Source organism: Seriola dumerili, unplaced genomic scaffold, assembly GCF_002260705.1.
Source record: "Seriola dumerili isolate Sdu_G_001 unplaced genomic scaffold, Sdu_1.0 BDQW01000149.1, whole genome shotgun sequence".
Classification (NCBI taxonomy): domain Eukaryota; kingdom Metazoa; phylum Chordata; class Actinopteri; order Carangiformes; family Carangidae; genus Seriola; species Seriola dumerili.
This window is the reverse complement of record NW_019174404.1, coordinates 18,753,845-18,767,263: the sequence shown is the minus strand read 5'-3', so window position 1 is coordinate 18,767,263 and position 13,419 is coordinate 18,753,845. Positions and strand designations below refer to the sequence as shown.

Genomic DNA, 13,419 nt, shown 5'->3' with positions numbered 1-13,419 from the left:
AAACAACATGCTTTGATGTAGACAATATTATACTTGAGCTGTAAATATCTTGCAATACAATCTGCTATAGTGTTGATCAGTAGTGATGTAGTAAATAAATGGTAGCAAATTAAAAGTGAGAAACCTTTAAAAAATTTTTATATTTTCACATGAAATATAAAAATGTAACCAAGGATGAAGTAAATGAGATTGTGAGGTCACTTGTTATGAAAAGCAAATGCAAAATTTGTTATTTTGCTGCATTTGTTGTGTTTCTCTAGAGACCTTGACTTCACACACCACATTTCTTCAACTAATTAGGCAGAGATATTGCGAGCTCCCTCAAAATGTAAAGAATTTGCTAAGAAAACCACATGTAGGTTTTAACTCCAGGTCTTCTTCATAAGTACAGGTCACCCTAATTGGGCTAACTCCTGTCCAAACACTGCAGTGCCATCCAGCCTAACTAATGGCCCCTGTCATTTCACAATAAAAGAGGAGGATTGTATCACAGAGAATGGGAAACTATCACAGCACACTCACTAGAATAGAAAAGGTATCACAATACAGGACAAAAAAAAAAACACTGCATAGTAAAGGCAGAGTTTTGATGTTGTTACTGACATGTTTAAGTTTGCTTATTTCTTAAGCCTCCCTGATTGGTTGGAAATGTTGCCACTGTAAATGGCTCAGGGTTTAAACAGACCGAGGGGACCATTGATTCATTCACTCATTTCATCTGAAGGTGAGGGACCCAACCACATGCCAGAGATTATACATATTTCTTTGTCAAGGCTGAGATTTTTATTCATTTATATAATGATTTATTGTTTTATAGTGTTATGGTATAGTTTGTTCTGAGTGGGCCTTAACCCCTAAGCCATTTTGTTTCCCTTTACGCATTTGTAGGGTTTAGGTTGTTAACATCCTAACCACACTGACTATCTTTTTTAAAACTGAGCGAAGAATTCAAACCCAAGAGTTCGTATTTCATATACTTTTACCTAAATGGAAATATTCTCAATGTACATTATTTTTATACACACATTCATTACATTCAGCCCAACATGTTTGATGTCTTTGGAAACTTTGGGACCTCTGCTGGAATTTAAAATAAATGTATGTGGATTTGAACAATGTTTAGCTGCACAGCATGATTGACCACAGTTGGGCACTGACTGTTACAGAAAGAGTTTTGGGAAATATGCTTGTCTATGTTTTGCCAAGAGGTAGATGAGAAGTTCAACACTACTGTTAAATCTGTTTATTCAAGGGTCCTGGAGGTGGTTAGCCTAGCTTAGCACATAGATGAAACCTAGCCTGGCTATGTTCAGAGGTGACAAATCTGCTACCAGGCACCTCAAAAGTCACTAATGAACTTGCCAAGAGCTTTAGCCATTGTTGTATTTACAGTACAAGAGGTTAAGAGACGCCCTCTGAGAAGCGCTACTTCTTCAGGGCAGACTGGGCGCTACAGTGGCTCATCAACCGCGCCAGGGCTAGCTGGTTAGCATGCTAACTTTAGTAGAAGAAAGGAAGTGAATAGAAATAGAAGCAAACAAGAGGGTTGCTTTAAACAGGGGAGAGAGCTCTTAGTGAGGGAAGGAATGAAGTTTGATACTGAACTCGCAACGTTTCTTTTAGACTGGTAATTAAAGCTGGTAATACTAACGTTAGCTATGTAGCAATAGCAAAACAGCTCCTTTAATCTGAACAAGAGCATATACAAAACAACAAGCTTTGGTTTTATGAAGGGTTGTGTTTTTGGCTGAACGCAGTAAGGTCCTTCATTGTTTTTGTAAAGATTAAAAAAATATACCATGTTAATTAGTGAGCTTTATAGATGGCTGTAGTTAATTTACAATCATTTTGTTAAAATAAACGCCTATAAAATAGAATAAAATCGCCTGCTGGATTTAGCTTCATATTTAGTGTAGGCTAAAATACAAGAAGTGAAACAATCACAACAGAGTAAGAAACATTAATAACTCACTGAGCATAAAATAATAATTAACAGTTAAGAAAATATCATAATCCAGTAAAACAGTATAGCCTATGTCATGTCCTTCCACCCACTTTGCTTTGAGCAAAGAAGCAAAGCAGCACAGCAACACAGATTAATGTACGTATGCAAAAAGGAATAAAACTTTATGCAGGTGAAACATTAAAGTATTTCCTCCATAAACAGCCTCTCACAACACAGTCAATAAACACTGTACTCACAACAAAACCATAACCCTTCTAATGCATACAGCCCATTATCATCGTACTCGGCTCAGCTGGAACATTCCCAGAGGCATTTATTCACTGAACCCTAAACTATGGTAAATGTTTCAGCTATCATTTGACTGTAACACAGAGATGAAAATGTTTTTCGTGAAACAAGCCACAGTAACCGGGGATGAATCAGCTGTAATTATTTGGTCTGTTGTGATAAAGTATTAGTCACAGGTCGCTAAACTGTCAGCTTAGAGAAAAACTGGTCCTTGGTACTTTGAGATGAATTTTTCTAAATGGATGGATGATCATTTTCTATTTTTCAAGTTATTCTTATAATGATAAACACTTGAAGATTAAATATAGCTTTAGGTATGGGACGTGCCTGTCAATTCGCATACAGAAACAGCTCGTACAATCATATTACAAGTTTGCAAGGACCGTGTGCGTTGCCACCGAGATGACCCAGCTTTTCTTATCGCTGGTGGGTTTGTTCCAGATGAAATTGACAAGACATGTGTCAGTTCATTATTTATAGCCAGTCCCACTATACCCTGTACATTATCTCATCATGGCAGCAGCCGTCACCCATCAGTCACTACATCAAGCAGTTAAACGTCAATTACAAACAGCTCCTGTCGATATGTTGGAGCCAGAGTGATCATGTTGGAGTGTTTAGTGCCACCCAGCACATCTGACTCTTAGCTGATGTAAGTTTAACAGCAAAAATATAGACACACACACACACACACACACACACACACACACACACACACACACACACACACACACACACACATGTATATAGACATACATCACTGCATTTTCCATTGCATTCTGAATGAAAAGGTGCAAAAAGCAAATTCAGATTGTGGCCTAACCTGAACAATGTCATCTCTTCTCCCAAAACACTACATTTAAACTATTGCCAGTGCTTCATTCAGTAATTGTGTCTGATGATGTGCATCAGCACATTGCACACAAGGTTCATGTCTATTAACCAGGCTGGTCTATGATGTTTCATACAAGAGAAAAGAGACAGAAAACAAGTTCTAACTCGCGTGAGTCCAGCTTTCTCTGAGGACTGTTCTATTCACCGCTGGAGGCAGGTCTGAAGTATTGATTCATTGATTTCCTGTGGGTGGAAAAGAAGCCGTATCTGAAACCAGGATTTAATTTGGGCAAGTGAATCTTCAAGGTGTGTTGTCACAAAATAAATGTCCTATGTTGCTCTAAAAAAGGAAAGAATGAAATGGCCTGAATGGCTCATCACACACGCTGACACAGCATGACCTGGAGCACAGAGCCTGTCTGTGTCCACAGCCTGCAGACAACAGGTTAGTCCACTGACTCAATTACTTGATACAAATCCAATTACCACAGCACCAACACAAAGTGCAGTTTGGATATTGCTTACAGTGGTATTATAGTAAGGGAGTTACAAGTGGGAATGAGCACGCGCAAACACACACACACAACACACACACACACACACACACACACACACACACACACACACACACTTGTTTGGACTGAGGCAGAAGTATCTCTTTGCATATTTGAGACACTGTGGCACAGTATAGGAGTGACAGAGGCAGATTTTCTCCTGCATCATCAGCACTTTTCCCTCTGTTTTGTGTTTTAGAGAAAAATTCATGATGCGTTGTATTTGTATCTCAGGGTAGTAGTGCTGCTCTGGGATCAGTTTCGCCTCAGTTTTTCTTTGTACATACATAATAGTTTCTGCATAGAAGAATATAAGAAGAACTTGGTGTAAACGCTTGGAAGATATTATTAATGAAGAATGACAGGAGTTATTGATTTGTCTGTTAGGAAATACCACTGTGGTGGGGTGGTCAATGGGCAGACGTGGCACAAAGGTACAGGGCACAGTTTGAGTCAATGAAAAGTGAAGTCAAAGCAACCTGTTGTGGTGATGCCACGCATGCACGTACTGCACCTACAGGAAGGTTTCAGTGTAGTGTATAGCAGGCCCACAACACATGTGCATGAACATCTGGAACTCTCTGCACTTCATGGTTAGACAGCGTCAGCATCCAACTGTGAATGGATTTGGAGCAGTTATTGGTGTCAGAGGTTTCTAAAGATGGTGGTAAAGGCTGGTAATTAGGAGAGCTCATTTTGCAGGTGTAACTGCAGTTGTAACTGGTAAAGGTAGGTTCTGACAGGTCTATACACAACCATGTTGTCGCCCATGGAGACACCTTTTTGGGGCATGGCTGAGAGCAGTGACTGCTTTGTTGTGACATCACAAAAATTAGTCCTGATGGCTGGTTTTAAGGCTCAGTTTCTGAATACAGGCTGTGTGCATTTCTCTGTGGACTCAGCGCTTTGACACTTTCACAGTATTAATATAGAAGCTAGACCTGATTTATAAACAAACATATATGGAAATTTCAGCTTATATAATATTAGACGGGTGAGAAGAGAATTTATCATATTTAAGAGGCAGAAATTTCTTTTCTAATGCAGTTACTGTAATAATAGTGTCACGTCCAACAAAAAGAGGCAGAGCACTGACAGGCTCAAAGCTCACCCATTGGCAAGCACAACTGCAACAATTAGTCCAACTGCAAGGATGAAACCTTGAGCAGAAAAAATCATCAAGGAGAAAATCCTCCTTTTGAACAAATGAGTTGGAGCATAACCCAGCCTGAATATACTCCTGAGTAAAACGGATGTAGCTGTAAAATCACCAGATCATGGAGACAAAAACACAGCATCTCTCTGTGTCTCTCTTTCCTTCCTACCATCCTGTCCTCTGTGTCACCCTACTACTTTGAGAAAGTGGGAGTATTATTAAGAGTGGAATTTAATCCTGGTTGGCGGCTCATCAAAGCAGCGGCACCAACTTTGGCTCTGGCTGAGCTGGGGAGGAAGAGGCATCGGAGACACGGCGGCAGCTACAGATGTCTATATGTTACACTGGATGTATGGCCTTTTCATCTGATTTAACACAGACAAAATCTGTGTTTGTCAGCTTTAATCATCCAAACAGCTTTTAAAAGCCTCCAACAGAACAAAAGTCAGCTGGCGGTGCTGCTCATGTTTGAAGCTGCCAAGCAAAGGTTTTCATGCGCGAAGTTAGAAAAGTTCAAGAAAGGCAACATTTGCTAAACTGCATGGCCCGAGGATGGTTAGATAAGTTGGTTTGTCCCGTCTGTCTGTGCAAGACTTTGGTCCAAAGTATAATATCTTGAAAATCATTGGACAGATTTCCATGAAAAGTGTGAATAAGTGAATAATCGTGGTCCCCAGAGGAAGATCCAGAATGATGTCATTGACCCTCCCTGACCTTTTTGTTTAAGTCCACTGAGGTAATAATTCCTCTTGACCAACACCTGGGTCCATGAACAACTAATATCTGCATTTCCTTAAAATTGGCAGTGGATATTCATGATCCCCAGAGAAGGAATCCCACAAATCTTAATATTCTCAATATGTCCACTTGTAGACAATAAATATCCTAATCTAATGGACAAGATTGTAATGACATTTATTGGGCTCATTCATTCTGCCAAAATGACAAATCCTTTCCATTTTGGACAGTCTCACTTTTTTTTCTCTAGGGCTACTATCAGACTGAAATATCAATCTATGAAATTGAATGAACACATCCGTTTCCCTGAAGGGATAAACCCTTTAAATGTCTGTGAGACAGGGTTTTTCCTCTGACATCAAATGGGAAAATTTAATAGACATTAATAAACTAAATTACTCTTCATTTTTATTCTAACTTTACACAGATCTGTACCATGTTAAAACATCTATGACAGTATGCTATTTACAGTGTATGCACATATCATTTATAGATATTGACTACACTTAAGGCGATTAGTGCCATCAGCTGTTAAATCACCCTGCCTCTACTGCTGCCTTTGCCTTGCACTGTGATATGATGGTGACACTGTGATGCGCCGTCAAGAAGAGGAAACCATCAGATGGAAAATATCAATTTAGTCCCCAGTCAGAAACCCAGTTGGAGACAATATGGTGGTTTTCCCGAGCCTTGGATCCTCCAGCAAGTTTACATTTAAATCTGGAGGATAATTAGTGGTGTAGTGGACAGTAATCATAATGTACTCATGGTACCTTCAGCACAGATACAGTTCACAAGCTGGCACTCCTCTGCCATACTCTCAGCTGAGGATAATGATAAAAATACATTTAAATCCTGTTTGTCCACAGTCTTCCCCCTTGTTTCCCTCCACTAATACCCAGACATGGCTGGTAGGACTTGTGGTAATGAAGATGGTGGGAACTGGATACCTTGTGGATAGAAACCAGAGCAGGTTACAGTACACCGTGATAAAATTCCCGAATCCACACGCCAAGTTTCCCTTTGCCTCCTCCTCCTTCTCCACTTTTCCACTCCCTAGCTCCCTCTCACTTCTTCTGCCTCTCCCTCTCCTCTGCTTTCATTTCCCTCTACTTTCCTTGATATCTGATCCAGCAGAGACGCTCAGGTTACAGTTTTTACAGCTTAGCCAGCCCAGCGCTGTATACATTCCTTTCTCCCCTGTTTCCTAACCCACTCTCCAGCTTCTCCATACCCGCTCCTCCTTCTCCTTGATTACTCACCGGGGCTTATTTTACCGTGGCACACTTTAAGCAGCCAGATGAAGGAAACACTGTCAGACTGTTGGTTTTTTAGAGGAGTATGATCCCTCACAAGGGCACATTGTGGGTCTGTGTTAGTATTTTTTCCTCTGGCTTTGGTCTGAAATATTCAGGCTGAGAGAATCTGAAGAAGAGAAGGCAACAAACTGAGTCTTTTTGTTCTGAACAGTTGTAAAAGAGGAATCTGAGCCTTTTCTACAGAAAATCAATACATTAAAATTCACTCGCTGGATTTACTGCTCTGGGGAGACCATCATACAATCAGTGGCATAGTGTTAATTACCTGCAACTCTGCAGGTTGTAATCCATGGCTCCAGGTTTACATATGGCTTTGTATCAATACATGCAATAACCTCATGTTATGTCATATTAAATACATCCATAATTATTAAACCAGATTTTCCTCATTAATCACAGTGTTGCTGTAGGACTGTAGGCAACATCTATTTTCTGGGTTAGATAGACTCACTTTAAATTGCATCTGTGGATCAGTGTTTTCCTCATTTAACTTTGCAGACGACACATTGTGTGAGTGAATATGTGCGTGTGCGTGACAGGAGATGAAATTGTAGTGAGCTACAATCGAACTTGTGTAGCCTTGGAAAGTGTTTTGACACCATAACCACATCTGCTGCTTCGCTCAGTAACTTCCTCTGGTATTGATGGAGACACTGGAGGTGTCACGGGAGAGTGTTGATTTTCCTACTCACCGTCAATACAACAATACGTCTGCTGTAGACTTTTTTTCTTTCTTTTTTTTTTTACATTTTGTGTTGACATATCAAAAAAATCCACATGCTAAACTGACATTTTCATTTGGTCAGGTGCATCTTCCACTTGACTGATTGCAGTTACCCTTAAATTGAGCCGCTTCCATCGAATGAGATGTTTAAGTGACACGTCGGCTCTTCAAAACATATTATAAGTGATGTCAATTGACTGAATTCTGAATGATGACCAGCGTCATAAAATCTATCATCTAACAGGAAAACATACAGACCTGCAAATAAAACATCATTTCTGACTGATGACTGACATCATATAATTACACAGTCAATGTGATAAATTATAAGAGAAGACATCTTATTTTATTTTATCTTTTTTACAACATGAGCCCAAATAGATTTATGGTGATTTTTTTGCCTGATATTTCCTTCCTGCTGCAATTGTAAAAATGACTCAATTAAATCTGAACTTGTGCTTAAATACCTCAAGACGACACTTCACTGTGCCTTAAGGATGCTCATAAAGATTTATACCATTTTTAATGCTCTGCTGAGACTCCTTGTACTACTCCACTGATAGGAAATAAGGAAAATTCTCCATGGAGAGACCCTGCCTGACAACCCCCCACCTCCTGCATCCCTCCCCTCTGTCATCAGGACCAGGCACCAGAAGGATGGGTTAAGTGTATTCCTTCACAAAGTGAAGAGCATGACAAATATTTTCAGTTTTATCAAGTAAAATCTCCAGTTTAACAAACAGTTAAAATTCCATCATTACAGTAAATGAACTCACCTTTCTCTGAGATCTCCAGTTCATTTTTTTGGTAACAAGCAATGACATCTCTAAGGATTCAGTCTGAAAAGGTTTGCATCAAGAGAAAAATACCTCAAATACAGCAGATTGCTCTGTTAATTAATAGGCTACATTATCATGTAATATTATTGTAGCTAACTGCCTGTTCCTGATTGCTCTATGATAATAATAAATGCTTCTTTGGCAGCAGAGCTCCCCAACGAGCCATCTATATTGTCATCAATAAACTGCATATTTATTTTCCTTCTTCTTTTTTTTTTTTTTTTTTTTACAGTAACAGAGGAGAAGCAGTGACAAATGGTGTTTTGGAGAGGTTCAAATACAAAAAGCCTTTATGCCAGGGTTGTTTCAGGACTCGCTCAGAGCCAGCACCCTCGCTTTTCCTCTGACAGCCTAAAATCACAATTTCCAGAATTATTCTCGCTGTGATCACCTGCATATCCATCCACACCAGCATAAACACTGCGTGCTTATGTGTCTCCAGCCAAATGTGTACAAACAATGAGGAGCAGGAAGACAAAGCGGACACACAGCCTGCCTCACACACACACACACACACACATGCCAAGAACACTTTCTTTCTCCACAATGAACCGCACGGAGCGCAGGGCTCAAATATCACTATGTGCACCGAGCGAAAAACCACCAATAGAAACAACGTGTGGCTGGATATCGGGATTGAACCGTGCAGGCCGAACACGGGAGACAATGTGCTCTTGTCGAATGCGTAAAGCTCACAGACGCACATCTGGATTACACGCCTCTGGGCAGCTGGGCAACACACACACACACACACACACAAACACACACACACACACACACACAAACACAAACACAAACACAAACACAAACACACATCTCGACTCAGAGGCGAACCCACACAGTCGCATTGGACCCGTAAACGCATCGTGGATATGCGAGTGTTCCCCCATTGATTTATAGTACTTATGAACATTGGCTGCCGTCCGTTGCGCCGTAGTGTTATAGTATTAATAGTAGCCTAATAGTAGAGGCACTGTTGACGCCTTCACTGACGCACTGGATTTTCCATTAACTCTGAGTAAGCCATGGAAGGCAGGGCACACAAAAAGCGAAATTATGACATGAAGCGACAGGAACGCTCACTGTATTCTCCACTGATCCAAAACTTACTAGGAGAGCAGTAGCAGTGAATGGGTGCCGCATCCATTGTGCAAGGCGGTATATTGGCGGAGTGCGCTGCTGAGGCTGGCATTCATATGGATAGGACAATAGAACTTGGGTAAAAAAAAATCATAAATCAAAGTTTGACTATCATGCAGCCAGTTGCACTTGAGTGTATTGTATATATTTCACTGAGAACGCCTGGTTAGTGCTTCAACACACATGCATGCTCCTCACAACCACTCTGTTTCCACGCGTAATCACATGCAGCTGGGCACAGACCCCCTTTTACCTTCATCTCTTCATTTATTTCCCTTTTCACCGGGTGTGCTGGTTTTCGGCTTCTTTTATTTTCCGGAGGTCTGCCCTCTTTTTCCATCTCTGCCATGTTTTCTCTGTGATACTTCTGTCAATATTTGCGGTGAGGAGGGGAGAGGAGGGGGTGAGAGAGGCAGCGGCAGCTGTTTACAGTCGCCAGACGGCGGATGTCTTGCAGCTTTTCAGCGGCCCGTGTGACGCTGGTGATGCCGCCGACGGCTTGCGGTGCCCGGCTAAGTCAGCCATCTTCTGCCCGTATCCTCCACGGTCCGTGTGCCAGTGGTGAGCCGCCTCTGTGAGTCAAAGGAGAGGTTGAGTGAGGGGAAAAAACGAGACAGGGGGAGGGGCGTCCGCTGAAACATTATATGACGCGTTGATGATCAGAGGTAGGCTATTTCTTCTCGCTTTCCCATGGAGTGCAATCAGAGCAGTCACATCCACTTAGCGCTGCTCCCTCACGGTGACAGTCTGTAAGCAGCAAACAGGTGCCCACACACTCCTCCAGTCCCACATTGTTCTTCAGATGAGTGTTACAACCTACTGGTGTTGGTCATAATGAGATTTAGTTACAGACTCCGCTGCTTCAGTCAGTTAACAGCACAAAGTCAAGAATCAAGTCTGTTTAGCTGCATGTGGAGAGACACGCAGCTGGCAGTCTTTACCAGGGAAACTCTGCAGGTGTAGTGAGTGTAGTGCCTTGCACAAGGACACTACGGTAGGTCGATGGCTGTTGCTGGGATTAAAATCATGGCTTTAATTATTTTTGCAAACTTTTCACGTCATAGGGAAAAGTCAGTGGAGCAGGTGTATAATGATTCTCGATGAGAAAATGAAAGTGTGTGTGTTAGTGCTGCCTAAAGCAAACCCTTCATCGTAATGAGGGAGACGGTGCAACACGCTATCAAGGCCAAGGGAGACTTAGGTGTGTTGATTTTGTAATGACCGAACCATCGTGGTGAAAATGAAAGTTTCCATTGGACCTTTAGTTTAGTTCCTTCTTCTCCCTCAGGCTGTTTATCATAATCAGGTTCATCATCAGACACTTGTAAGAGACTAGGTGAAGGTCTCATACAGGCCACATGCAACCCAACACATCATCAACGGTGTAAATCAAAAAATTATTTAAAACCCATTTAAATAATGTTTTTTCCACATTAGTGGACTGATAAATAATAATGAACATCTCACTTTCAATCCAAGGTTAAAAGACAAAAACTGGAGTTGTAGCATAAGGATCCACTCCTTAAAAACATTCATTCCAATAAATCATAGCTGGTGATTTCGAAATAAATAGTCTTTATAGTGCTGGGGGAAATTTGTCTTACAGCCTGCACACATGCATGTCTCTGATGGAAAACATCTGCATGCAAAACACAATATTCACATGATCACATGTGCATGTATACTGTGTATGCCCTATATATCTAGATGTATTAACATGCACATGTAGACATGCATTGGGCTATAATATACAGCTGTCTTGAGTTGCTGTTGGTCTTGTTTATTAAACTGTTAAAATTACATGTTGATGCTGTGACAGTGTGACAGCATGTTGTATAACACTGGATTTCCTCAGGTAGGGCCTCTCACTTAATGCAAAACAGTGCTGTTACTGGCATATGAAATAGATTCAGAGCCCTTTAATAAATGATTTTTGCTTTGGGCATGAATCTGTGTGTTTCAACTGTGTGCTACATGCTGCCCTCTGACTTTAACTGGAATTACAATGAGTCGACAGGTGGAAAGCTGCTGAGAGGGCCGGGTGATGCTGCTCATGGCATAGTGACACCCATTTGAGCCAGAAAATCAGCAGGAACAGGAGCTGTGAACCGTGATGCAGGGTCAGGGCGAGATGATTTGAGTGTTACAGTGCTGCTCTTGCCTTGGAAACCAGCAGCACACATGCATCACAAGATTCCCCCTTTAGGGTGTTCTTCCAGCTACAGCACTTTGCTTTAGTGTAATGTAACTGTGATGCTTGTGGCGATATACACTGCAGTAATACGGGTGGAGGCTAATCTAAAAACAGTAGGTATATGCATAAGAACTGTGAAGAAATGATTTTTAATTGATTGAAATTGCAATAAAGCATGCATAATCAAAATGAATCAGTGGTATTTGGGGTGATTTTTGCTATAACTACATATTGTTGCCTCTTGCTATTTTAATCTGGACAATATGATGCTGGATGGATTAGAACCAAATTATAGTTTTCCTGTAGAATATAGGCTAATATATGGATTTACAGTAGTGTATGTGTGTTTGTTTTGCAAGTCTTTGCAGAGGAGACTGCAGCTCAGGGTTGTATAAACTGTCCTTGATAGACTTTCTCTCCAGTCCAGTAATAAGCAGCTGGAGTAGGATTCAATGAAAGCATTGTTAAAGCTAACACTGCTGGGATATCTCCCTCTCTGTAAACTGTTACATTATCACAAGGATTGTATTACATGAACAGAAACATGAGGAAGCTTGTTTTTCATAATTTCAACTGTTTGTTTTAAATGTATTTTTTTCAGGATTTTTTTTTTTTTACCTTGTATTCATTTCTGTCTTTCTTTTTTTTAAATCTTAGCATAGAATTGGAAATACATGACATTTAAAAGTAGGCTATGGTTTCGTTATCTGACACTTTCCATAAAGCAAACACATAATGAGTTAGGGCAGAACTAAAGACAGATTAGATCCAAAAGTGTTTCCACATTGAGGTAAAATCTCAGTAAGCATGTTCTTGATTTACAGTAATCTGACTAAATATGAAACATGCAGCTGAACCTATAATTTCCAATTATTTAACAAAAGCAGTGACAATATGTTGGTGATGTTCCCTAATGATAAGGGATGTTTTATAACGATCAAACACTACTAACACATCAACATCAAATCCCAGATCAATGCTGCCCTGATTCACTGGCTTTGGAAATACAAACACACAACATATGTTATATTAGCCTACCTAACCACAGATGCTGTGTAAGGCTGATGCCAGTGTTTCTGTTTGGTATAAAATACCTATGTTGATGGTTAATTGATATTTTTTCCATGCATTTTGCTAAGTTTATCCTTAACTTTATGTACACATCAGTGCAATGTTATATTAATTGACTTACAGTTTTCTTTCCTTACCTAGAAAATGTCAATAACTACAAATATTGAACAAAACACCCCATGCACAGCAAATATGAGCTGTCAGATGCCGGTTGGTCACAGGAACAACTTAAGTCTAAAAGCTCTCAGTAAAAGTCATCTCAGTGTGTGGTGGTTAAGTTTGATTTAAACATTGAAATATGTTTATAATATCCCTCTATGTGAACTCAGTAGATAAGATTTAGGTAGCTACCAGGTACTGGACTGTGGCAGCACCGGGTTGTTGTTGGTGAGTAAATGTTTATATGGCTTCACAACTTGAGAGACTTGTAAGAGAAAAATAACTGACGCACTTAGTATTCCCACAATCACAGTGTTTCCAGTGATGACTAAAAGTGTGAACCGATTATAAAGGTTGGAGTTCTGCTTTGTAAATCTTATATGTGCTGAATAAAGCACACGAAACTAAAAAGAACCATAATGGTTTCATGTCATGTT

General features: G+C 40.4%; 1 protein-coding gene across 1 annotated transcript in view; it reads right to left on the bottom strand.

The window, feature by feature from the left end:
* sobp (sine oculis binding protein homolog) overlaps positions 1-9,907 on the bottom strand; it is a 38,023-nt gene extending 28,116 nt beyond the window's left edge. The window contains exons 1-2 of the mRNA XM_022751144.1: positions 9,802-9,907; positions 8,157-8,202 (exon numbers count right to left, since the gene is read on the bottom strand). Coding sequence (XP_022606865.1) covers positions 8,157-8,202; positions 9,802-9,907 — 152 coding nt within the window. The remainder of the gene's footprint in view (positions 1-8,156; positions 8,203-9,801) is intronic.
* Positions 9,908-13,419: the final 3,512 nt, after the last annotated feature.